The sequence below is a fragment of the Patagioenas fasciata genome, chromosome 12 (genome assembly GCF_037038585.1).
Source record: "Patagioenas fasciata isolate bPatFas1 chromosome 12, bPatFas1.hap1, whole genome shotgun sequence".
Taxonomy (NCBI): domain Eukaryota; kingdom Metazoa; phylum Chordata; class Aves; order Columbiformes; family Columbidae; genus Patagioenas; species Patagioenas fasciata.
The window spans coordinates 8,367,650-8,387,120 of NC_092531.1; the positions used below are offsets into that span (position 1 = coordinate 8,367,650).

Here is a 19,471-nt window from a genome sequence, read left to right on the forward strand (position 1 = left end):
TGAAAATAGATTTTGGTTTGCTTTATGCAATATACATCCAAATTTTCATTTCTGATACATATTTATGTATTACGAGATAGCTTTTAGAACAGATTAAAAACAAACAGTCCAATCCAGATCTTCGCTGTTCTTGCTATTAGAAATAATTTGCTATCGTCAGTTCTGTTTATCTTTTAAATGGAAAGAAATAGCAGATTAGAGTGAATGTTATATGCCTGTTATTATTATATGCATAACTAAGACTATCTAAAAACTGATTTCTTCTAAGTGACAGGTTTTTTGTTTGCTCAGACTCATTTTTTATGTTGGAATAGTGCAAGGCAAGAGCAAGAAAATGAGAACAAAAATGTATGGAAGCTGCTATGTCCTATTTTTTTCTAAAGATAAATATTATCTGAGAACAGGCAGCATTAGTTGCCTGTTTTGTGTGAGAATCACTGACTCTCCCCACAGTTCATTTCTTCTAAAGTTTGTCCCTGTGCCCATATCAGTGTATTTAAAATATCCAGCTCCATGCTGTTATTGTGCCTCTTGAGGTTGGAGTAGATGCCTTTGTGTTGGGTCATGAAACCTGTGGTGAGTCATATATTCAATCCCCTTTTCAGTATATTCTCGCATTAAAAGTATTCAACCCAATATTCTGTAAAATGGTCAGTAATTACTTGTTTTGGTGGGTATGTGCATGAGAAATTCCAATTTGTATTTCCCTGTGGCAGCAGCCAGAGTTTCCTTGCCCAGAATTTAAGTGCATTAGGAGTCTATAGTGTACTTCGCTGCCAATTCTGTGATGAGTAAAGCTTTGAAAGAGAGCAAGAGTGCTAAAATACCTTTGAAACAACCTTTTAATCTCAGCGGGTGTGTCCACTCTTCAATTATTTTATTTTCAAATATGTAACTTTTCATTTCAGTGGCCAATCGCAATCAGGATTCCTTGACATTCAGTTATCTCTCGCTCATAATACTTGTTTGGTATTTGAAATCAAAGTAGTTTCTTGTTTCACTTGTGTGACGCTGGTAAATGTTAGAACTGGGCGAACACCATGAAAAGCTTTATTTCATTTACATTTTTTAATAAACTGCTTTGCTCATGGCACTTTCATATTTGCATTTCACAAACAGTGAAGTGATTTGGTCTTACTGACACAAATGATCAGAGGAACTGAACTTTAATTTTTAAGGAAAGTAACCATTTACTTACTGATGGGGAAGCTAACGGGATCTGGTAAAGTCTTGGGTGATTTCTAATCACTGTGGTTTCGAGGAAGTGTCTGTGCTCCAGGCATGATTTGTGTCCGTTACATAGTTTGTGGTTGTGGGGTTTTTGTGGAGTATCCGTTTTGCCTTGTTAGTGTAAAAGTAGAAGTTGGAAAACTTCATTCTGTGACATATGAGGTCTCCAGATCTTGGAGGAATTTTTGAATGATGGAGCAGGTGAACAGGTAGACTAAATTGCCTATAGGAACTGGAAATTCAGAGGAGGTTTTTACGGACAAATTGCAAAAAACGGTGCTGTCCCTGGTAATCAAATACTTGACTTACCTTAGGATAATTAAAATAAAAAATTCTCAGGATTTATTTTAATACTTTTTTATGATTGAATGGTTTGTTTTCTCGTGTGAGATCTATAACACAAAGATTAAATTAATTCTCCAGAGTTGTATATGTTAGTGTTATTATTTTCAAAGGCAACTGATACTATCATTAAGAAAATTAATTAAGCATAAAATGAACTATTCTAATCCATAAATGCTTAATACCTGCAAGTGAAGGGCTGGATAACGAAGCCTTCCCTCTGGGTGCCTGTACCACAGTTACTGTTTTTAGCTGTCTAGGGTGGATAGCACAACTAAATGTACAGTCATCTCATTGTGGGGGTTTGTTTTCCCTTGAGTGATTTTTTTTTTTTTTAAAAAAACTTGTTTATTGCTGATGCAAAGTTTATTCCATGTATTTGAAAGGAGAGGGAATTCATTGTGGGGCTGTACTTGCTTTTGTCTGTGGAGTTGAGTATATACCTTTCCGGTGTGAATAAGGGCTTAAATTCCAGTAAACAGGAAGATTTTATATGTATGAGATGTCTTGCATGTGCCCCATCCTAATGAATTTATATAAGTAAGAGTAGAATATAGAATTGAGCACTTGTATTTTTTAAAAAATACATTTTGCAGATGTTTGGCAGCTGTTGCTAAGGTTTGAGTATTAATAGCTTTGTTAGTGTCTGCCACAAATATCAGAATAAGCTAAACATAAAACTAAGCTTTATATCTTTCCCTTCTTTCCTGAAGCTGCTTGGAAATGCAGTGGAACTCTGGAATTTTTTTCCTTCAAGTCTTTATTTTGGTCTCCAGTGTTTCTTTGTTTGTGCTGGCAAGAAGTAAACATAAAAGCAGTTGGCTGTTCTCTGGTATATACTTTTGGGTCTGACAGAAGAACTTGCATCCCATTAGGTTTGACTTGCAATTTTCCTGAAGTCACAAAGACCTTTGTCTGATGAGTTGTCTGTAGGGAAAGTCAAATCTGATTTTTGCAGTCAAGGATGTTGGATAATATGCTTCTCCTCCAGTTTGATGGAAGAAAATCCTGCTGTCAGGAGAGAATCTGAACTTCCTTGAACAGCTCCAAAAGCATTGTGGTTTTAATTGGAGGTGTACTTGCTTCAGTTTTCTTTTGGGTATTCTGGCTGCATGTGGACAGACAGGAAGTGATGATCCAAGGGTTTTTTCTCCCAATAAATCATCTGAGTTTAAAATATTTACGTTATGAAGTACTCGGATTCTGATGCTTAGATAATGAATACTGTGATTCTCCTGTGACGTAGAAGAAGCTGTTATGCTCTGAATGGTAAGGTTTGGAGCTATTTATTCTGGCAAAGAAGCATGAGAGACTTCAGAAATAAAAAGTATGGGAGAAAAATCCTCGACTCAGCAGTAACATTTCTAAAACTAGAGCTGGCAATGAGGTAATTGAGCTCCTTACCTTTTAATTGGATGACTAAATAGTTTAATAATTCTTGATTTCTTTTTTTTTTTTCCTAAGAACCTATGATATGTTACAGTAATTTTTAATTACCCAAGTAATACTGTCAGACCACATTGGTACACTGTAGTATTGAGTATGATCTCTCATTGCATGCAATGAAGTGTCCAGCTAGAAAATTTAAACTGAAAGTTACAGAATACTGTTGTAGATTTTCTGGGTTGTGAAGCCTTTGTTTTCTCTGAGAGATGAGGGAAAGGAGGGAAACCAAGATAAATTAAACCAGATTTTTGATGGCTTAGGATAATGCAGAATCTTCTCTAGGCTCATAAAAAGGTTTAACTAATGTTAGTATAGGTGACTAACGGCTCTTTGGAAATCTTATCAATGTTTAAACATTGAGAGCATGGTATGGTAGAAGACTTCTTCATTGGTATTTGTCTTGGAGTTCTGCACACATAATGCTGCTTTGTTCTCTAGAGCTCAAGCTTGCGCTCTTCCTCCTTGATCCTTGTACTTGCTTTTTTCACTGTTGTTTTTAGCCTTTTTAAATACTGGTTGGTTTTGCACCCCAAACCAGATATCCAAAAACTCCTCCAGCCTCTGTAGGTCAGGTTGTTACTGCTGTTCTGCAGTGGACTACTATTATGCTGGATGTAGGAAATACAAGGAAAAAAACAAAACCAAAACCCACCAACCAACCTAAATCTCAGGTTTCTGTAATGCCTGCACTTGGGAATAAAGTCAGTGCATGGGAGAGACTGGAGTGTTTGGACCTAAGATAAATTCAGAAAAATGTATTACTGACTGTATAGGCTTATCCATAGTAGAGTGGGAGGTATTTGTGTGCTGCTGGCATTCGGAGAACGGTGTTTCTGGTTGAGCAGTATTGTGCTTAAAATGGAAGCAGAATCTCTATGGAAACTCCAAGTGGTGGAGAGACTGAGCATTACAGTTTGGTTTGGCTTGTAGTCTTTGCTCCACCCTACAAAATTTGTAAAGGGAATATAATTGAGTACATGCGGGATCTATCCCAAAATAGATCACGTTTTTTCAAGCACTTTATCAAACGCTGCTGTTAAGAAATTAATCAGTCTTTCTGTGTTCTTTAGTTGGTTGTTTTGTTGAGCCAATACAACTAGTAGTGTAACAACAGTACAGGGAACTCAGAGCAGCAACTCTAGTTTGAATTACTTCTATTTGGAGGTGGTGCTCACTTGCATTGAATTGTAGTGCTTATAAAGGTTTAGAGTTTAACATCAGTTTCAGTTTTGTTTTTGCCTTTGGTGTATGTACTAGCCATTGAAGAAGTGTGCATTGTTTCTTGTGCTTTGAATTTAGTCAAGTGTGTCCCATTAGGTGCTTTAGCCAGAGTTTAAATTGACAAAGCTGCACAAATATTCAGAACAAATCTAGATGAAAGTTGCCAACTGTCCTTTTGAAGTCCTATGAATTCTGTAAAGGCTCAAGCTTGAGAAGTACCAATTCCCTTCCTTCCTTATTACTGTTCTTTCCATTGAGTTTTTGTTTTGCCCATTTTGAAATGAACACGTAGCTCTGTATTGGGGTTGAAACTAGTGGCTAATGGCTTTGGAGCAAAGGCGTGGGATAGTTTTCCATGAAAAATGTGACTGAAAGACTAAGTTCCTGTCCGTTCTCAGTGAGCTTTTGGGGAACAGTCTTGTTTTCTTGCTTGCTGGAATAGATTAGAAGCCATTGTAAAATCACTGATGTTAAATTTTCTTAAGGATGTGACTGAGTATCAATTGAAAGAATTAGTATCTTTAGCATATGGGTTAAATTTAGAACACACACTGCATTTTTTTTTTTTTTTATCAGCTTCCTGTGTTTGTGTGCTGTTTATGTTAAGGTTCATGTCCAGCTGCCTCCCCACAGTCTGAAAGCAGCCTTAGACCCTGCTGTTGCTGACTAACTAGGTCCAGATGTGTCCAGGCAAATCGGGGACCTGGTGAGAAGGTCACAGTGGGCGTGAGGGACAGAAGTGTTTGATAATGGTATGTTCACATGTAGAGGGTATATATTTTAAGGTGTGTATTAGAGTGGTAGGTGCCAATAGATTGACATGGTGAGGCTGAGAAGAAGTCCTTGACCCCCAGAAGGCTGCTGGGGGTGCATGGACAACAAAGCAAGCTGTTTTGTTTTTTCAGACGTGCATACAGCTTTCCATATGCACACAAACATATATAAGTAGATTTTGACTTGACTAAGGCATTTGACACCATCTCCCACAGCATCATTATAGCTAAACTGAGGGAGTGTGGTCTGGATGACCAGGTAGTGAGGTGGACTGCGAACTGACTGAAGGGAAGAAGCCAGAGAGTTGTGGTCAATGGGGTGGAGTTGAGAGAGGTTCTGCTTCCCCTCTACTCTGCCTGGGTGAGATCACATCTGGAATATTGTGTCCAGTTCTGGGCCCCTCAGTTCCAGAAGGACAGGGAACTGCTGGAGAGAGTCCAGCGCAGGGCAACAAAGATGATGAAGGCAGCGGAGCATCTTCCGTGTGAGGAAAGCCTGAGGAAGCTGGGGCTCTTTAGCTTGGAGAAGAGGAGACTGAGGGGTGACCTCATTAATGTTTACAGATACATAAAGGGTGAGTGTCAGGAGGATGGAACCAGGCTCTTCTCGGTGACAACCAATGATAGGACAAGGGGTAATGGGTTCAAACTGGAACACAGGAGATTCCACTTAAATTTGAGAAGAAACTTCTTCTCAGTGAGGGTGACAGAACACTGTCCCAGGCTGCCCAGGGGGGTTGTGGAGTCTCCTATTCTGCAGACATTCAAACCCGCCTGGACACCTTCCTGTGGAACCTCATCTGGGTGTTCCTGCTCCGGCAGGTGGATTGCACTGGATGAGCTTTCGAGGTCCCTTCCAGTCCGTAACATTCTGTGATTCTGTTTCAGTCTAAAGCTTAAGCTTCCTTTTTTGAAGATATTAGGACTTTTTCCTTAACTTACAAAACTTAAAGATTGTATAACATAAAGCAAATCTTCATTAGTCTCTTATTTGACAACTGCACGAAGTAATTTATGTTGTAAATTTAGTAGCTGTGCTTAAATAGCTTTCTGGACTTCAGAGAGGAGCTCTTTCAAATGAGTTGAATTTTCAGATTTTCTTGTACTATATGAAGCCTCAGCTTTGTTGTAGATTCTTTTCTACATGTTAGGAAATATTTTTCTTCCTCCTTTAATAATTAAAATCCTATATATTCCACCACAGTGTTTTGCCAGTTTTCCTAGAAGCATTGTGTTATTTGAGTTTTCTTCCTTTTTATGTCGGAGATACTATTATAGTTTTTGAGAGAAAGCATAATGTACAGTTCTGGTTCAGAGAACTGCAGATGTTGCTTGGAAGGGACATCTGGAGGTCATCTTAGTCCAGCCTCCCACTCAAAGCAGGACTGTTGCCAATGCTAGTTTAGGTCAGTTACAGCTTTGTGTAACTGAGCATTTAAAATCTGCAAGCCAGAGTTCCTTCTTGAGGTAGAGGCCTCAAAGGTATACTCAGCTCATGGTAGAGCAGGAATTAGATTTCTTCATTCCTGGTTGAGTTTGTCTTACACATGAGCAAAGGATGTTCTCTGCTGGAGTTCAACATCTATACCACCTAGAAGCAGTGTGCTTAGCTTTAATAATTTTCGAGATAAGGAGTCAGAAATGATGAGTTTCTTAAGGATGTGACATTGGCACAGGGCTCAGTTAAGAGGGAAACTCTGAACTGAAGCATCATTTATGATCTTTCTTCTCTGACCTTAAGCACAGCTGCCTATAGCTGTCTGGCCTCAGAACAGATCCTATGACCAGCCAATTGGTTTACAGGGTAAAAAAAAAATCTGTGGTATGTTGTGATGTTTAAACTGAAGTGCTGCTAAAGGGAAACAATTAGATAATTAACTTACCTTTTTTCTCCTTCTTAATTTTTTCTTAGCAGAGGTATGGAGAACTTGGTGGCTGGCTCCACCCTTCCTACGCTTTTTGCAGATGAAGATGGATCTAAGGAAGGTGGTGAAATTAATGTAACTGGGTAAGCAACTACTTACTTTTAACCTTCAGCTGATAGATACTATCTCTAGTCTTGCCAAGGAAATCATTTCAGTGGAAGGAGGACATTTGAAGTAATTTATAAAACAAAAAAATAAATCCAACAAAAATGAATCCTACAACACTCCCTTGGCCTTGATAGACCATCACAGGACTCCATTTAGAAGAAACCAGGACTCTTCTGAACTGATGGAAATGATGGGAAACTTCCCTTTAACATCCCTTAACTTTTCAAATTTTACTTCCTTAGGATCTGTCTTTAAGATAAATCTAGATAGCATGATGTGAGCAGAGAGGGAGGGTGTATCTATTGGCTACAGTGGTCCCTACTAAATAAATTATTTCTATTAAAGATATGCCATGTATCACTGATCTCGGAAAATCACTGAGAAAATGACGTCTTTGGTTTTTGTCAGACTGATTCTGCTTTTACAGACTGAAACAGTGGGCTCTTTTAAAATCTCAGCGATAAAAGAAGTTGTCTTTCAGGAATATGCAAGATTCTTCCTGTGTTTTGATACTTGAAGTTTCTGTTTTGTAAAGCCACAAGCAATAAAATTCAGAATTTGCAGGTAAAGCCCTGTAAAAAGGAATACGGACACACTTGCTTCAAGTAGGTCTGAATTTACATATCTGGGACTTGAAACCTGCTGGTGCCAAATGAGGTACATGTTCAAATTAGGTTTGTGTTTAAGAGGTATTAATGCATTGAATGAGCTTTTGTCAGCTTTTGCTGCAAATGGCTACATTACATGGAAGTTTTTTCTCCATGTGTAGTTTAGAAAGCTTTTCTGCTGAGGGGTAGTGGATAGGAAAGCTGAAATGTTCTTCAAACTGCAACAGTGATTCTAAGAAACTGTATTGTTCCATTTTCTTCTTGACACAGCCCAAATGCGATTAACTTATGGGAGTGTGTATGCTTTGTTTCCTTTCTCCATCTCTAATTGTTAGTCATATGAACTCAATCTGATATCTGAAAGTCAGGCATGGATCTCTACAGCCCTTGTGTCTTTACCAGTAATTATGCCACAATTTCTGATTATAGTGAGTAATGAAAATATGCTGTTCTCTCTATTTGAAGTCACATTTTCCTGTAGGCATTCAGCTAACAATTTTATTAATATAGCTCAGTTTTCTATAGCTGTATTCTACATTAACAGGAACAATTATTTTAAATATTTAAAATTTGGTATGCATGTAAGCAGCTGTATATCTGAGTAAGAGAACAAAGTAGACTTGAAGCATATGCTGCTGTTATGGTAATTTTCACTAATGTAACTGGGCAAGGCCAAGGAATCGTTAGCCTGGCTCAAGAAAGGATTAGAATCTGAGAGGAATCTCAAAATCTTTTATTAATTTGGCCACTAAGTGCAGTGGTGAGAATGACAATGGGATTGTTGCCCCAAAATGGGTGCTCATTTCTGTCTGCCTACCTTCAGAAATATTTCTGCATGCTTGCTTGGTTTTTTTCTTGTCTCCAGACAGCTTGCCCTTTCTTGGAGTAAGGCTGATGGATAAAGCTCTTACAGCAAAATTAAATAGTGGCTGTTCAGGAGCCTGTTGGGAGCTAGTCATGTTTGTGCTTAAAATGCCCACATGTATCAACAGGAGATTATGTTGAATGAAGTTCAATCGAAAATCATATACAACCACAAACCTGTAAGTGTATTTGTGGATAAATATATTAAATGCATCCAGAAAGGTGTATATTGGTCGAAGATGAAACCATTCATTTCAGATTCCTTATGGTATTTTTAGGGAAGCGTAGATTCATGCTTTCTGATTTCTGATCCAAACGTTTACTTGCTTGACAGTTGTTTGTATAATCAAAAGCTCCAGTAAAAATGAAATAAAATAACACTTTAAAAATCAAACTGTCTTTGAAAATCCCTAGTAACTATGGTAGTTATAGCAGTTACTGGGATGAAACAGCCAGTTCTTCAAAAATGACGCTTTAAAATCTTTTTTGTTCCGTAGTAGTGTAAGAACTGAATATATTTACAACGTTTTTGCACATTTAGAAGATGAGTGGGGAAGTGATTTAGATTTAATTTTTTCTTTGGCTCTTATGTGCTTTTTCAGATTAGCTCATTCTGAGAGTTCGTTCAGTGGCGGAACTTCACAGTCTGCGAATAACCCAGATTTGGTGGAGGATTTGTCACAGGTTCAGCAGCTGCAAAATGAGTCCTCTAATACTGCTGAAAACACTGAGCAGAAGCCTGAGGAGGAGGTGAGATGAAATAATAGTGACTTTCTCAATGAAGCAAGACTGTGGAGTTTTGTCATTTTATTTTGCCTTGCCTATTCAGATTCTTTTGGATAGGATCACAAATTTTCATCCATGTGCCATTTTCATCTCTTGGTTCTCTTGGATTTTCTCCTGTGTTGCACAGCTGCACATAGATGGCCAAGGTGGTGGTCACAATGCACAGAGAACAGCTCTAGCTTAGCCAGCAGGGTCCACAGGCTGGTGCTGCAGTCAGTCTGTTTTGAAGACTGAATGTTCAGCTGCCACAACATACTTTTTTCTCTCTCATGAGTCAGTGGGACTATTGTACTCTTCTGAGAGTAACTAATGTTTTTGAAAGCATTATGCTTAATACTTTAAACTGTACCTTGTTTACAATCCCACACTGATTTTTCAGTGACTAAATCATGAAGGATCTGAAGTTTGATGTGAAAGTAGTTTTGGTTTTTTTGATAGAGGCATTTGATATTCCTCCTTGTGGTTTGTCTTCAGCTGTGAGGTCCTTGTTTAAGGAAGGAGTAAAATTCCAGAAAGGAAACTAAAACATGATGGCAGGAACATGTTGATTTGAGGAGAGATTATAAGTACTGAAACAGTTGTATTTGTGTAGCATAAGGAAATAGTGTTGTCCAGGGATTGCTATAGTAGTAGTATGAAGCAGAGAGGATAGAGTGGTAATTATGGCATTCCTGTGAACTCACAGTGTGCCACAGGTGTATCTTACAATGTTCTCTCCTTTGGAGTCTGTTCATCTCTCTATTGGAGGTGATTACTGGGAAAGAAAACCTATGGAACAGATTAGAATAGAAAAGCTTATACACTGTCCTTTCACCCACATTTTCAGCTCAGAATGCACAAAGATGAAAGATTCAGAAGGGGAAAAATAACTAGTTAAAAATTGTTAACTAATAGAGAAAATCTCTTCAAACATGATATTGAGGCAAAAGACTGGAGGGAAGGGTATGTGAGGGTGAGAATAGCTTAAAACAGGAAAAGAAAACCAAAAACCAAGCACTAAAAAAAAACTTGCCATTATATTAGCTAGGATGATAATTTAATGGGTTATCAGTCCTCATGGTTTTACAGTTGGAAGTTGATGCAAATGTAATTTTATTTTCCCTGTGGACTAGGAGATGCTGCAAACAGCTTTTCACAATGAGACTTGTTTGGCTTTGCTTAGAGGAAAGTCAGGATTACTCCACACTAAGGTTTGAAACTTATATATGTGGAGAGGTTGTACTGCAGCAACACACTCCTGATGAAAATGTTTGAGCATTTATTCCTTCCAGGGGTGGTAACTCTTTTCCTTCAATCTGAATTTTCTTCCGTTTTCATTTTGCAGCAGCAAAGAACTAAACGAGGAGGCTGGGCCAAAGGGAGGAAGAGGAAGAAACCCCTTAGGGACACCAATGCCCCCAAGTCCCCCCTCACAGGCTATGTGCGATTCATGAACGAGCGTAGGGAGCAGCTTCGAGCGAAGAGGCCTGAAGTCCCTTTCCCAGAGATCACCAGGATGCTGGGCAATGAATGGAGTAAGCTGCCTCCTGAGGAGAAACGGGTATCGTTAAACTCCCTTTCCTTGTTGGATTATGATTACTGTTAAATGGGAATATTGTTCTTTAGTGAGGAAGTTAACATAGGCTTTTGATGAAAGTTGTGTTTAGGAATGTATTTCAAAATAAGGGACATGAGTCCTCCAGAGTTCAAATAACGAACCCTGGTAGACCCATAGCGTCTTATTCAGGTGTGACTGGAGGAGAACTGTGTCCTCTAGATAGCACAAGAATATATTCAGAGCATGGGGGAATGCTCTAGTGAGACTTCCCATGGTTTATGCAATCCATCTGGATGTAACTGTGTGTAACTCAGATACAGCTGAAACCTATCAGTTGGCAAGACCTTGGAAGGATTTTGTACATCTGTTTATTTTACAAACTCATTGATGTATATAAACATCTAGTGTCCTAGAGCAAGACAAGCAGAACCAAAAGGACAGGTTGCTGGAGGAGGTGCTTAACATGAATAAGCTTTTAGACAATGTTTTAAAGAATTGCTAGACGTAGAAAGAAAATTGAGAGCTGTATGATAAACAGGACAGTGAGAGTTACATATTCTAGTTTCTACACACATTACCTCAGGAAAAGTGTGGGTTTTTCTTTTTCCACCTTTCAGTCAGTGGGACTACTGTGGCCTTCTGCACTGTCTAATAGATGAATGAGGACCAAGACAATGTTTGGTCTGGTTCTTTAACTCCTTCTGGAGTGGACCTTCATATTGCTAATGAGTGTCTTACCATCCACCATCCATCTTACCTTATTGCCAGTTGGAGATTACAGCAAAGCAGTAGTTAAATCACAGCGCAGCTTGATGCTATTATGCGAGTTTATCAGGACAGCTAAGCTTTTGAAAATACTTTAAGGACAAAATAATACTGAAAAGTCTATGATGGCTGGATGAAAAATGGGGTGATGCAAAAAACAAGAGTTCTTTTTGTTGCTTTTTGCTAAGCTTGTAGAATACAGGTTGTACAGAGATATGAAAAGGTGCATAGGCATAGTATTTTAATTGTAATGGAAAATGTGTGTCAAGGCGAAGCAGTTGATTTTGGTAACACATCTGTAGTGAGAATGATATTGCTGTCTGCTGGGAGAGGAGGAAAGAAAATAAATTTTTTCTGCCCCTCTACCCCTTGCCCTTAACATCCTCTTATAATGTCTGAGACAGATTTAACCTAGGAAAAAGGACATGGAGTTCAAATCTCTCTTCTATGTGCTGCTTTTTAAATCTTCAGAGAATCTGTCCTTTTTTGAGTAAAGCTGTGAGTCTCTAACCTATAGCGTGTCAGGGAAAGAAGGCTGCTGAGCACTTCCGTCCCATCAGTTTCTCCTGCCTTGTTTTGTTAAGGCAGTGAAGGCCACTTTTGTGTCAGAGCCTATCTCTCTAAAATGATGGCCCAAAATTCTTGTTAAAGCTGCCTCATCTTGGCTTTGGTTAGCTAACAACTATGAAGTCATTCTCCTGAAGCAAGCAGTGAAGTCACAGTATACTACTGCTCTGCAGGTTGGTGTCCCATAATCCAGCAATATTAGCAAATTAGCTGTCTGATGTCAAAGTTGAGGGATAAGTCTCGCACTTCACCTGTTCCAGCCCTGTAGTCTTGCTACTTCCCTTTGTATAATATTTAGCGAGCTTAAGGACAGGTCAGCTGAGCTGGCTGGGCTGACCAATAGTGAGTCTCCCCGAGAAAAAGACCATTACTATAGTCATAAAGCAAACACCCTAATAATAATTCTTTTTGCTATTCCCCTGCATGGGGAAATATCTAACGAGATGTATAGGTCTGCAATAGAAAACCTAGAGCATCTACTTACAAGTAGCACTGCAGAGCTCATTCTTACTGATCTGAAACACAGGATAAGGAGGAAAAACTTGTGCTGTTTTTAACTGAGCTACTGCAGCCTTTCAACAGCACGTTGCTGGAGATGGAGAAGAAGAATTTATGTCCTAGGGAGGAACGCAATGTCCAAATGAATGCAAACCCAGCATCACCAAAGTTGCACCCTAATCTGGAATGTGAAGTGTTCTCAGCAGGGTCAAAACAATGTTTCAGGTGCATGGAATTTATAAGTTATTATGTGTATTGTCACACTAACTTAAAAGACCAGGTCACTAAGGTCTGGTCTGATTTATTACTTATTTCCATTTAATTTTAAACTCATTGAAGGAAAGAATTCAAAAGCCAACTTTTTTATTGAAAGGATTACATTGAGTGTTGTGACCGCTCCTTAAATGGTTATCACTTTTCCTTAAGAATTCTCCAGTTAAACTCATTCTGTAATGCAGATGTATGAAATATCTTCAGGCTAGAAAAAAATTTTTAACCTAAATGGAGATAGATTAAACTGATATAACCTTCTAGACTCTTTTATCTTTGTGTTACTTTTTTCCAATAGTCATTGTGTTTTGTTCACTTTTCAGATGGACAAAGTGTGTGATTGTAGAATGGTAGTGCTTTATTTGTCTCTGGGGCATGAAAGCAAGAGTGTATTGGAATCCCGCTGTTACAGATCCGAACCTTAAAGCATGATGTTCTTGTTTGGTGGCATTTAATCCCAGCCACAGAAGGGCAGTTCTTAAGTATTTGTTCTACGATGTGTAGGTAATATTCAGTTGAGTAGCTCAGTAGCAGATTCCTTCTAGGTGTAATAAAAAAGAGTTAACAGAACAGTGTTTGGAATAAAAAGAAAAAAAGTGAGCAAAAGGGGCATCAGAGAAGTTATTTTATCCAGAGATCTTATGTCTCTGCATCTCACATACATTCTCATTGTTTCTTCACTCCTTTCCTGTTTGCATAGGTGAAATGGATCAGCTCTTCATCTGACAAGTTTTTTTTCTTCCCTTCCTCCTGAAGGGAGGGAAACTCCCTGAAACTCTTGGACTTTTTTGTTTCAGCGATACCTTGATGAAGCAGACAGAGATAAGGAGCGTTATATGCGGGAGCTGGAGCAGTATCAGAAGACTGAAGCCTACAAAGTCTTTAGCAGGAAAGCACAGGACAGGCAAAAAGGCAAATCACACAGACAAGGTATTGAATGGGACAAAAATATGTGCCTAGCTAGAACAACAGAAGATTCCCTGCTAGTCACATAGCCTGATATTCATTTAAAGGCTTGTTAAGAACTGAATGTGTTCTTTCTATGGCATTTACATCAACTGTAAAGTGATTAGATTTATGTAAATTTAACTGTATATAGATTTTATTGGAGGATGTGCATTAAAAGCATCAAAGTTATACACAGCTTCTTTGTGACTTATTAGGAAAGCTGCACAAGTTTTCTCTCTATAACTGTGGTGTAACTATGGTTGTGTAACTGCTCTAATTCTTTGGTTCTTGATTTCTCAAATCTTTTGTATTTTGGGGGAATATCTTGTTTGTGTTTTCTTTTTCAGATGGAGCAAGACAGCCAGCCCATGATCATGAGGTAAACCTCTTCATTCTACCCTTACATCAGTGAGTAGATTTTCAGATGATGGAAGTTTCTAGTGAAGTCAATAAAAAAGAGTTTATGCCATTTGAAGACCCTAATCAGAGGTTTAGAATATGAATTCTTCCGATGTGATTTTTGATCAAAAGTTAGAAACAACTGAGTATTCTCATGCTAACATTAGTATGATAAAAACTAATTTTACTAAGTCTTTTGCAGATACAAGCGATCTAAGATAAAGTGGGAGTGTATGGTACATTTAAAACACAGATCTGTTTTGTAATGTTAAATAAATACGTGCAAGTCAGTATAATTGAGCCTCTGAGTATCTGGTGTGTTAGAGGGTCAACTTGCAAAATTATTACTTCGAAATTTTTCAAAGTAGAGAATTGTATTTATTATTTGATAAGTAAACATCTAGGTAAAACTTAAATATCTTGAGATACAGATAAACGTTCCAAGTTAGCACCTTTAGGTTTCTGTTTTGAGGTACTGATTTTCTGCAGTAACATAAATGCTTGTGGCTTCCTTGAGAAGAAAATATGTAAAGCAACCAAATCTTTGGGAGATCTTTCTTAAACCTCAGCCCACTTTGCATATGGAAATGTTGGAAAAGGGTAATAATATCTGGCCATAAATTGCCTATGCTGTAGTTGAAGAGACATATCACAAATCTCGTGCATCCAGGTGACTCTAGTATCTCTTCCCTTGAAGTACTGAAACTTTCTCTCTGCTGTTGTATTACCTAAGGCCACAGAGCTGTCATGGTTACCAATAAGTTGCAAACAAAGCAATGAAAAATCTTGTTTATGCTCAGCCTCTTCACTTGTAAGCAGTAGGCCTTCATGAAATATCTGTTTTTCTTTGTGAGGTTTTTTTGCCTTGGGAAAGCATTCAAGTTGCTTTTTAATGTGTTCATTACATAGTGACAAGGCTGTGAACTGCTGAGAGGCAGCTACTGGTCTTGTCTAAGGAAAATAAGTTTCACTTCCAGGAAAATGCTTTGGTAGCGTGTTTTTGGTGTGTCTTTTTATTAACTCTTGAAGGAAGGACTTGCAGTAAGATCAATCTTCAGAAGTACACGGTCCCCAGGATTTCTTTCTATAGGTGTTGAATTTAAGATTACTGAAGGCTTCAAGTCCTAGTTTGACACTGATGTTTACATAACCTTTAAATTATACAGCTGGCAAGCTACAAATTCAGAGTCTTACCGCTCATCCTTTGAACTCAAGCTATCATTACTGAAATCTCACATCATAAATGCAGTTAAAAAGAAGTCCTCCATACCCTGTGGGGCTTTAAATCTTCATCAGATAGTTTGTACATAGTTGAGCTAGCAACGTGTTAGGCAGGCATTCTCTTCTGAAAGCCTGTGCCTTTGACTGCTAAGCATTTTTCACCTTTATATTATAAAATTCCATATGCTTATCACCTGATGTGCTTTCGCATATTTTCTGCAAGGGAGTCGGGTGCTATAATCCTGCAAAGGCAGGGAACAAGTAGAAAAGATTGATTGCTTTTAGAAGTGTGTACTAGAGTTGTTACTGGAAGCAAGACTAAAGCTTTTAGTTTTCTTGCTACTTTCTCTTAGCCACCTGACTATTATCATTGTGTTTATGATTAATAGGTATGATCTGATTAAATTATTTCTTGAGAGAATAAAAGAACAGAAGGTCAAGGAAACCTTTCCTTCTCCCCTCACTTCACTTAGATGTTTGTTATTTAGTTTCTGTGAATCAATGTAGACCTAATTTGAAGTATTGTATATAGAGGTGACCTCCAAAAAGTTTTGCAATTAATAGTTCAAATACTAATTATCATAAAAAATAACAAAAGGATTAGACTTGGGAAGGTGAGATGATGTGATCAGGAATCCTAGCAACACTCTACTTGCGTCTCACAGAGCTGGGGAAGGTTTGTTCCCCTCTCTCTAGTCCTGCCTGTTCCTAGTGCATCCCCAGTTGATCCAGACCAAGTGAGCTTTGAGCTCTTGCTCAGCAAATACAGAACTTTCCAGCTTTAATTCTACCAAACAATAAAATTCAGCTTATCTTTTACTTTAAAAACAATCAATTGACAGTCTCCTCAGGTAAAGACAGATCATCTGAAGTTCCATCTAGTCTTGTCTATCCTGGTTGACTGCCAAATGGCATTCAGCTCACCCCATCTAGCTCCTTTATGTGGCAGACATCAATTTGATACTCTGAGCTCAGGTGCCAGAATTTCCTTATCAGCTGTTAAACATTTAGGTTTTCTGCTGGGCACCAAATCACATTTGACACTGCGTAATTTTGGAGCATGAATTTATGGTACATTATCAGCTGCGGTATGTGAGAGGTTTGAAAAGCTTTTGTTCTCCACAGAGATTATCTCATGCTTAGTGTTGTTTCTATATTAAGAAACAGGTTGATTGTAGTTGCTGCGGTTGATCAAACCAAATTTGCATTGACTTTGTCAGTAGCAACGCGGGCTTTAAAGCAAGCATTAATTCCCATTGATTTTGACTTGCAGAAACGGTGACTGAAATGTACTCTAGTAGTTTTTTTCCTTGAGTCAAATTAGGTTTTTTAGGTTTTTGACTAAGTTATAGAGCATCTACTGCTTTTTTTTTTAAGAAAGCCTGTTATGATCACAAACCATAGATGGACATTGTATCTTCTGCATCCAGAATGCTCTCAGATTTTAATAACCTCAAGTTCACATAGTTGAATTCACCAACTTTATCAGAAATTAGGTGAAGAGATCTGTAAGTTGACAGGAGGCCCTTGACTACAGCCTTTATCTTAAGATGTCCAACTTCTTGTGTGTCTTCAAGTGAAAAAACATTTTGCAGTTTTTGCTTTTGCAGAATGCCGGAGAAAACAATCCAATTCCTTGAAACTCTCCTCACATTAATGCACAGCTGCCATAGCGTGGGTGAACAGCTGCTTTCTAATGGCAAAATATGCCTATGTGTATTCGTCTTTATCCTTCTAAGATACTACATATTCTGTAAGCAGGTTTCCTCATAGATTCTTACAAATCATGTTTATATACTTTCTTTTCAATAGTGGCAGCATCCATCTAAATGTTTCAAAGAAAACATCTCTTCCAGTTTGGAACAGACAGGTGGATTGGTACTGTGGGGAAAAGTTGCTTATTTTTCTCTTTTCTTTTTTGCTTTGGTAGTGAAAGACAAAGAACCATGAAACTTACTGTGCGTTTTGCTGACTTTGTCCCCTGTTGGCTGATATTCCTGTATAACCTATTTCAGAATGTGTCAGTTGGTTGATGATGGATTGTTTTCCAATGGAGAGTAAAAATGAATTCAGATAGTTTTAAAAGTGAATTGTTATATTGTGTAATGTCGTTGGGGGAAAGGGTGTATTTTAATTTGTTGTATGATATTTCTTGACAATGCTATTTGACCTTTATTAAACCTATACCTTAAAAAGCCAAGACCTACCCTTTGGTCTTTCTTGGTGGGAGCTGGAAGTATCTTCCATCTATCCAGCTCTTTATCTGCCTTTGTTTTTGATCTTCCTTCTTTCTGTTTTCTTGATCAAAGCAATTTCATGAAGTCCTGAAAATGAACAGTATTTAGCTGTAATATATATTACTCTTTCTTTTGTAGAAGGAAGCAGATACAAAAGAGAGATCTGTTTTTGATATTCCAATCTTCACAGAAGAGTTCCTGAATCACAGTAAAGGTAAGTTAAACTTTTGCAGGGCTCCCTCTTGCCTTCCAAAGGTTTTTCCAGGTGCTGTCCAGCTGAAGAGCCCTTGCACTTGTCCATCTCAACTCAAGTAATGGCTTGGGTAGAGTTGGTCAGTGCTCTGAGATTACTTCTGTACAACCACAATGGCTGGAAAAGCAGTTTTTCCTGACTTTGTTTTCCACAACTGTCCTGTTTGGAGAACGCTTTTTATTTTAAAGTTCCACATGCTATTACTTCTGGCATTCTAAGCTGGATCCTGCTGTTCTTCGGGATTAAGAAATATCTAAGATACAGCATGATGATGACTCAGGCTAGTTAGCAATATTTTATTTTTTTTCCTCTGGATATGTGGAAGATTCCACTGATGTATCTTCTGTTACTCCATTTGGTTTTTGTAGCTGCATGTCCCAAGAGTTTAGGATTTTTTGCCAGATCTCCCAGAGACTTTCTTGACTGAACAGACTTTAGATTCAGATACTTTTCCTGATGATCAATAGAAATGTATTTTTGTAACTGGTATCTTTTCTCCAGGCCTCTTGCCACCCCTGCTGTGCTGTGTCGTACTGAATGCATTTGGAATCAGTCTTGCAGTCTTCCTTCCTAATCAATTCCCCTATTCACTTCCATTCTCATACTTTGAATGTCTTCTAATTTGACTATCTCTCTAGAAATTAAGTCTGTTTAAGTACTGCTGTAGGCACTATTAGCACTCCATTATGTGATGCTTTTTCATCTGTAAATCAGAACTGCACCATTTGTAATCATCAGCTGAGCACTCTAGAACATTCTGCTTCATTACCTATCAATCATAGTTCCGTTTTCTGTAATGTTCTACTACATGGGAATGCCTTGATATTCACAGCACGTGAAGCTGAGCTGCGGCAGCTGCGTAAATCCAACATGGAGTTCGAAGAGAGGAATGCTGCTCTGCAGAAACACGTTGAGAGTATGCGTACTGCAGTGGAGAAATTGGAGGTAGATGTGATACAGGAGCGTAGCCGCAACACGGTGCTGCAACAGCATCTAGAGACCTTACGCCAAGCTCTCACAACCAGCTTTGCTGGAGTCCCACTACCAGGTAAGACTTTTTTTTTTTTCCTTGTGACTGCCTGACACATTAAATTTAACTTGTGATGTTTGTACAATGAATGTACAGCATGTGGCCTGCTGTTGTAGTTCTATGGTCTTGGCTGTTTCTGGGCTTTTGTTGTATTAGGTACTGAAATCTTAAAATGAGTGCAGGGGAAGGTTCAGTGTCAGTGCTTTATTTCAACATGTCTCTTTTCTTATTACTCTTACTCTTCTTTTCCTAATAAAGTGAGACACACATTCAGTCCTTGCTCTCCTTCATTTGTTTTGTGAAAATGTTACTAAATAGAAAAGACAGGACCTGCAGGTTCCTTGATTAAAAGGAAGGTTGCATCTGTATTGTCAGATGCCAGGGAATCCGCTTAGATACTATAAATGCCCATCTGAAAAACTTTGTTATAATCAACTGTGAGA

The 19,471-nt window shown here is 38.3% G+C and overlaps 1 protein-coding gene across 6 annotated transcripts in view; it reads left to right on the forward strand.

Moving 5' to 3' along the window:
• HMG20A (high mobility group 20A) overlaps positions 1–19,471 on the forward strand; it is a 66,291-nt gene that overhangs the window by 12,425 nt on the left and 34,395 nt on the right. For 5 of the 6 annotated variants that reach the window (XR_011740997.1, XM_065847373.2, XM_065847370.2 and 2 more), the window contains 7 exons: positions 6,925–7,020; positions 9,120–9,267; positions 10,628–10,843; positions 13,738–13,870; positions 14,236–14,267; positions 17,884–17,959; positions 18,831–19,046. Coding sequence is in view for 5 of the 6 variants with exons in the window: in XM_071813797.1 (XP_071669898.1) it covers positions 6,925–7,020; positions 9,120–9,267; positions 10,628–10,843; positions 13,738–13,870; positions 14,236–14,267; positions 17,884–17,959; positions 18,831–19,046 (917 nt within the window). In the remaining variant the exon portion in view is untranslated. The remainder of the gene's footprint in view (positions 1–6,924; positions 7,021–9,119; positions 9,268–10,627; positions 10,844–13,737; positions 13,871–14,235; positions 14,268–17,883; positions 17,960–18,830; positions 19,047–19,471) is intronic. The other variant, XM_065847374.2, reaches the window with a different exon arrangement.